The sequence below is a fragment of the Apaloderma vittatum genome, unplaced genomic scaffold, assembly GCF_000703405.1.
Source record: "Apaloderma vittatum isolate BGI_N311 unplaced genomic scaffold, ASM70340v1 scaffold23595, whole genome shotgun sequence".
Classification (NCBI taxonomy): domain Eukaryota; kingdom Metazoa; phylum Chordata; class Aves; order Trogoniformes; family Trogonidae; genus Apaloderma; species Apaloderma vittatum.
This window is the reverse complement of record NW_009716839.1, coordinates 1-7,727: the sequence shown is the minus strand read 5'-3', so window position 1 is coordinate 7,727 and position 7,727 is coordinate 1. Positions and strand designations below refer to the sequence as shown.

Below are 7,727 nucleotides of genomic sequence, written 5' to 3'. Positions count from 1 at the left end.
TTTCCTCATGGATTATGTAGGTCCTATTCTGAAGTATAATATAATATAATGAAGTATACAGCCAGTAAATACTCCAGTAATTGACACTAGTCTGTCAGGAAAGTGCCATTAATAAAATTCCTAGGTCAAAAAAATTCTGTCAATATAAAAGAATGCTTTGACCTTCACAATATTTCATCAGCCATGAGGCTGTAGAGATACTTCAGCATGTATTCTTTTCAAGTAAGTGTAAAATGCCTCTGATAGCTGAGAAAAAACAATACTTCATCCTTCTACGCTTCTACATAAATTAGACATTTTGCAAAAATTTGCAAGATGAACTAATCAAAGCCTACAAAAAACTAATACTTGATAACTTGTGCAGCTTTACTTTTCATGCTAATAATACATACAGATTACAAGAATCTTAAAAAAGTATATTGCATACACGTATTAAAACTAAGTACTGAATTCATACTAATCATGGTAAGACTCTTCTAGATTGCATACTTCTGTTTGGCCTTAAATTTACAGCAGTGAATCAAGAATGAAAAAAGAAATGAATGCATACCTGCTAATACTAGAATAAAATAGGCTTTCCTGCTGTTTTCTCTTGAACGTACGATGTGAAACGCTTCAAGAATTTTGGATATTCTCGTTTTGCCACTGCTCGTAACACTGACGCTGGCGCCCATCCTCCTGGGTTCACTAGAATTAGACAGGAAGACAGACATTAAAACACAGCAAATTCACTAAAGGCTAGAAAAGAAAAATTAAGTTTGTTATTCCTGCAACTCTTTCTGAAGTGCCAGGAAAGAACAGTAAACTTTTTTTTTTATGCCCTTACAGGTTGTACTGTACCACTTTCTACTCATCATACGCAAGTTCAGTCCAGTTCTGTAATGACGCTATTTAGAAAACACTAAACATGATGTGTTGCCAAGTCTTTGGGGAACACCTAACTGGAAGATGATATTCTCTAAGGACTTTCGAGAAAAAGAGAAAGAACTTGTGTTACTTCTTATTTCAAAGGAAATGGAAGTCAGTTAACTTTTCAGTAACTGCTGCATTAGTCTGCAGAATTGGTCACATCTTATGTCTTCTTGCACATTATTTTCAAAGCTTTAACAAAACTTGAATTGATTCTAAACCACACTTGAATTCACAGGGCAACTATTTTGCTGGAAAAGCTGCCACTTCCCATATATTCACAGTTCAGAATTTATCAATAAAAATGTATTTTTTAAGTAATTGAGAAACGTCTAAAAAGGAAACTAAGCACCTTCCCCATAATTTAACACTATATAGTATTATTTGTACAGGATTTAATACAAATTACATCACTCCTATATGGCAAAGATTTAATGAACTATTGTTTCAGATTTTGACTCTTTAGTAAGCCATCTAATACACTGCAAAAAGTAATAAGCATATGAGCTACTCTTGAAGTGTTTTGTAGCCACAGGAGAGGAGCTAGTAAGTATATAGCTCCAATACTACAATACACTGCTAAATATTGGGTACAGTAACAATACAGTTAGGGTTCTAAAGACTCTATCAGTTAAAAAAAAAAAAAGACTAGATTATACAGCTTGCAAACATCCTCATACAAAATATATTTGCTCCTTCTTAACACTGAGGCCAAGAATTGTATTTTTACTATCAACAGGTTTTCAGCCTCACAAGATGAATCAGAGGAGAAAAACGGCACAGCAATACATGAAAAAACCCATACTATTATGAAAATAAAAGCTACATGAAGTCATCCAGTTGCAGACATTTCTTCTGCCCATCCTTCTCCACCCCAAAGTTCTGCACTTAAGGACTGGGCTACATGCCACTTCCATTTATTCCCCCTGGAATGCCATACAATGAATGATCCCATTCACTGATTCATGCAGTACATTAATTTGAGTATTTTTGAGCATAAAGAGCACAAGTGTGATGCTATATATAAATTTAACAGAAAACTGCATCAGGCTTTTTGTGACAGTATTCAGCTCCTCAGAATTAGCACATATCATTAATGTCATACTGAAAAATTTTAGACTTACCATTAGCTACATAGGTAATCTTGCATAGGATGTTGTCCCTGCTTATTTCCTTGTTCCCCTCTGGTGGACTTACTAACGTCTGACAAATCATAGCAATATTTATTTTGGCACGGACACAGCGGTTATTCAGCTGCCAGAAAATGAGAAAACATTTGTAAGCCTCAAACGAATATTTTTTTTTAAGCATACGTGACTACTGCCATTTTAACTTACTATGAAGTCTACTTACACTGTTTCTGAGAGTTTGCATTCTAGCACTACATGGATGTAACATGAATGTCAATGAAATGAAAGATACATGGTGGATGTAGACAGGATTAAACTAAAGTGTCTGAATCTTGTGTTTCTGCTTTCTTAATACATATTACAAGCAAACTACATCAATAATTCTAAGGAACGAGTAAAATATTTAAAGAATAATGTATCAGCATTTACAAATATCGGTGAGTAACTTTTCCCTTGTAAATAGGCAATGGCATAGCAATCAACAGTACTCCAACAAAATCAATCATTGCTACTATCTGACAGACACAAGGTAGAACTGTGTATGAGGGAGGTTTAATAGATCTCATATCTTCCAAAGTCTACTCCTGTATCTGACAGTACTGAAGAGTTATTGATTTAATTCCATATAAAATTCTTAAAATGTTTTCATATCTCCAGATATTTTGCTTCTATTCTGACAAAACACCTTAGATCTACCAACAGTTGAGATAAAGCAAAGTTTTCGGTTCAGAATGCTCTCATGAAATCAGTGCATCAGCTGCTTCAAACAGTATTTTTGCATAACTGTCCCATCTCACTCACACTAAGTATTGCACATGCATCACCACATAATAGAAAAACATCATCTTAAAAGTAGAAGTTGACAGAATTAAAATAGTACTTACAGGAGCGCTGTCGTGTTCCACGGAGAAATTGCACACAATCCATGTTTCAGGATCATTTTCACTGAATGCTGGTATCTTTCTGATGGCAGACAAATACAGCACATCCCTTTGAGAAGCTGGCCACACCCTCTGCAGAGAAAAACCTGAATATAAGCTTTTCCAGTTTTGCAAATGAAGTACTTACTATCCTTAAACAATGTGAAAAACAAGGAAGGCAAACCAGGCCAGCTATGTTATTTAAATAAAACTTTTAGAAAGTTAGTAATTTGTTTTTCAAAACTGGAACAGAGATGTTGTAGAGATGTGTATCTGCTTATACAGCTACATTTAATTTAACGTGAAAGTTTAAGACCTTTGAAATGCAGAAAGCTAAGCTGCAATGACTTTTTCCGTAGACAAACAGGAGGAGGTATTTCCACTCTTGATCCCTCAAACTCAGGTTTACATTTTAGTTAATACTTGTAAGCTACAAATGGAACTAGTAGTTAAGTATAAACAGATGCCTCTATAGCTACTTATGCAGAGAGGAGGGCGGGGAGAAGAAGAGAAGGGGGAAAGAGAAATATTTAAATATTATTTCAAAGAGCTACTACTTCCATGAAACAGATATGGTACACTGAGATTATCTAAGAGAAAGCTTCAGAAGCAAAATGTCTGATAAAATAAGAAAATATATAGAAGCCATTTTCCTGCCACTCAGTATGGGAAAAAACCCTAGCTTTTACCAAAACACTATACAGTTCACACAGCCGTCTTACACAAAATTACAAGACCTCTATTACAAAAGATTTAAGGCAAAAGTATTACTGGTAAAGATGTAATAGAAAAATATTTAATATTTGAGCATACTACCACTTCAAGTTATGCGAGATTAAAGATAGATCTGTACCCTTCATTCCCATTTTTTTGCACCTTTAACTTACAGCTGTTGGGCTATAAATCAAATGAACATTTTAATAAGTTTATGCTAAAACTGGCAGAGATGGGGAGAACGTAATGAAGTTAAAAGAACAAAGTTATACCTGGTATTATACCTCAAATTTCTGTGTCAACTAACTGTGGTCAACAATAGTTTGCATTACTGCAACAAGACATACAATACAGTGATATAGGTTTCTTCCTTGTAGTCAGTATTGATTTGTTGCTGCTGTTTACTTTAGATGATTTTTCCCTTGCTGATAGTGATATATTTAGAGATTAAAACCAGCCTTCACCTGCTATCAGACACATACGCAATTATGCTATGAAGTTTGAAAAATTGACAAAGTTACAGTTTAATAGACAATTTGTTCCAAAATGTTGTTCTAAACAGTATTTTAAGTTGTCAAGATGTTAAAGTATTCCGAATAAGATTAGAACACATATGGCTCAGCCTATCTTAGTAAGGTATGCATATAGCTGAAGTGTTATTACCTTATGTGTCTGGTAAATGATGATTGCATTATCAGCTAAATTTTCCACAACATGGAAATTTTCAATGGTTGCTGAAAGAGGAAGAGTGGGAAAAAAAAAAAAAATCCATCAGTAAACAAGCACAGACATTAGGCCAATGTTACAAACAATATTCTTGCTGATAAATACACGAAGCCTAAGAACAGTTCCTTACTTTCCCAGTCATTACGAACATCGACATTCCAGAAGTAGTGGCAAACTTCATGCCCTGTTACCCCTTTAACAGCATGGGTTGCTTTCAAAGGATCTAAAACTATTCCATTCTCTTCCACCTCTCTTCTGTATACCTACAGGCAAATATAAAGAAAGAAATGTAGAACAGAATGCGTCAAAACAGTTTTATGTTTTAATACTTAAAATTTCATATGTTTTAATACTTAAAATTTCATCAAGTGTTTAAAAAACCCACTTAACTAGAAGACTAAAATATGGATGATTTGCTACAATAATGTTCTCTGGTAACTACCAATGCAAACCTTGTTACATGCCAATTCACATAAATAGCGGTATTTTAATCTCTACTCCAAAAATCATTATGCTACCTTATCGCTATGCATACGGATTGATACAAGCACAGTAGAGCAGTCAACACAGTAACATGCTAGTCTGTAGCATTTTTGTAGATCAAATTTACACATTGTGATACCAAGTGTTAAGTAGGAAAGACTAGGAAAGGAATCTGAAAAAATAAAGCTACCCAAAAGTTACACAGAATTTTGTATGAATAAACATATCAGAAGCCACAGCTCTTGTGGACCGCAGTCCTAACTTAATGCTATGTCTCAGAAGTTTTAACAGTATAACTTCCTTACTGAACAGAATCATTTAGGTTGAAAAAGATCCTTAAGATGGAGTCCAGCAGTAAATCTAACATTGCCAAGTCCACCAGACTGAAAGTTTCTGTCTGTCATCAATTAAACGAAAACTCCCAACACTTACCTTCATTTCTCCTTCTTCTACCACTAGCTGCCAATTGGCATCTCCCCCTACATCTTGCAAGGAATATGTCATATGGTTTTGTACCATCTCTTCCACCTTTAAAGGAGAAAAAATAAGCATTTTTAACTCATTGCTTTCATCTTCTTAAGCAGACACTGTATGGTACTGGAAGCCACAAGTCAATACATCAAATCCTGTGCAGGAGCTCAATTTGGACAACAGAGCTTTCTATTACAGGTTAAGAACAAGCAGTTAGTTTTGGCCTTTAGAAACAAAAGCCAAAATCTTGACTCAGCTTTCAACTTCATTCTTTATGGGTCCTTCCTATCCTTCCTTTGTACCTCTAAATTTTCAAAACTCACTATTACTACCTATGACAGATTTTTTCAGCATACAGGAACTTACTTAGGTATCTCTAAATGGAATTACAAAGCACTATAAGATACTTACTGAAAAGCACTGAAAAAGCTGAACAAAGGCAGGGGGGTGGGGAAGAAGAAAAGCTTTAAAAAGGTAAATGTGTACCAAAAACCTGTACTAGAAGAGCAGTGAAGGAAACAGTTATAACAAGCAAAGCATGCCTATTCTGTTTCACTGGCATCTTAGCACAGTTACCACACCTAGAAAAAAAGAACTGCTTACATATGAAAAAATTACAATGACAGACTTTACTATCAAAAAGTACTAATATAAAATTATTTACTTAGTTATGTGCTTTACTTAAAGGCCAAATATTTGATACATTTTTATCAAGCCACATGAATTATTCCGTGTAACGTGCATGAAAATGGATGCTGGGATAGGAAATGGATTTTTTTTTTAATTTTACAATCTTTTATGTTTTTTTTCATTCCTCACACCTTTTCAAGATCCACTCTCCTCCAGTGAAGGGTCAGGCCTGGGCTGGCCACAAAACAAATGGCAGATGCTCTCTTCCCTCTCCAGAGGGGAAGGAAAAGAGAAGGAGGCACAGAGACTTACAGGTTGTAAAGGAAAACTAAAATAGCTTTAATAAACAATAATAGTACTATTAAGGAAACAATGAAAATATTGAAATACATACAAATATATACAAGCCCAATATTGAAGCCATTTTCCCCCAGCATCCCCTTGCCCTGGCCTACAGCTACCACCACTGATGCTGCAGAGCAAGCACTGGGCAAGTCCCAGACCAGACTCAGCAGCAGACAGGAACCAGATTGAGGAACTCAGGGATAAGGATCAAGGCAGCAAGACTGGACCGAGTCATCCTCACATCCTGACCCCTGAAGAAGTGAGCTTAACTCCCATGACCTCTCAGCTTCATACTGAATATGATGTATACAGAACAGAATTCTTTTGTTAGTCAGGTTTGGGCCCAATGGCATCCTGGCCTGTGTCAGGAATGGTGATGGTGTGGGCAGCAGGAGCAGGGATGTGATCATGCCCCTGTACTCGACTTTGGTGAGGCCTCACCTCGAGTCCTGTGTCCAGTTTTGGGCCCCTCACTGCAAGAGGGACACTGAGCTGCTGGAGAGGGTGCAGAGGCGGCTGCCAAGCTGGTAAAGAATTTGGAACATATGTCCTCTGAGGCACTGCTGAGGGATCTGGGGCTGTTTAGCCCAGAGAAGAGGAAACTGAAGATCTTACCACTCTCTACAGCTACCTGAAAGGAGGCTGTAGCGAGGTGAGGGTTGGTCTGTTCTCCCTAGTGGTGAGTGACAGGTCAAGGGGAAACGGCCTCAAGTTGCAGCAGGGGAGGTTCAGGTTGGATATTAGGGTCCGGATGGGATTCATCCTAGGGTGCTGAGGCAGCTGGCAAAAGAACTGCCTAAGCCTCTCTCTATCATTTATCACCGATCCTGGCTAACTGGGGAGGTTCCAGATGACTGGAGGTTGACCAGCATGGCACCCATCCATAAGAAGGGCCAGAAGGAGGATCTGGGCAACTATAGGCCTGTCAGCCTGACCTTGGTGCCTGGCAAGGTTATGGAATGGATTATCCTGAGTGCCGTCATAGAACCATAGAATGTAAGGGGGTGGAAGGGACCTCAAAAGATCATCTAGTCCAACCTCCCTGCCAGAGCAGGATCACCTCAGGCAGCATGTAGAAGACAATCAGGGGATCAGACCCAGCCAACATGGGTTTAGGAAAGGAAGGTCCTGTCTGACCAATCTTATCTCCTTCTATGACTGGGTCACCCACCTAGTGGATGAGGGGAAGGCTGCGGTTGTGGTCTATCTCAATTTCAGCAAATTATTTGATACAATCTCCCACAGCATCCCCCAGGAAAAGCTGGCAGTCCACAGCTTGGATGGGTGCACGCTTTGCTGCATTAAAAACTGGTTGGATGACCAGGCCCAGAGCGGTGGTGAATGGTGCTGCGTCCAGCTGGTGTCTGTTGACCAGTGATGTCCCCCAGGGATCAGTACT

General features: G+C 37.8%; 1 protein-coding gene across 1 annotated transcript; it reads right to left on the bottom strand.

Moving 5' to 3' along the window:
• Nucleotides 1-551: 551 nt before the first annotated feature.
• LOC104274149 (collagen type IV alpha-3-binding protein) lies at nucleotides 552-5,410 on the bottom strand (the record flags this gene model as incomplete). Its single annotated transcript, XM_009869691.1, has 6 exons — nucleotides 552-687; nucleotides 2,034-2,163; nucleotides 2,924-3,052; nucleotides 4,337-4,407; nucleotides 4,530-4,662; nucleotides 5,315-5,410. Coding segments are annotated over 6 exons (687 nt in total), but the record flags the coding sequence as incomplete, so codon positions are not given.
• Between the last annotated feature and the right edge of the window lie 2,317 nt (nucleotides 5,411-7,727).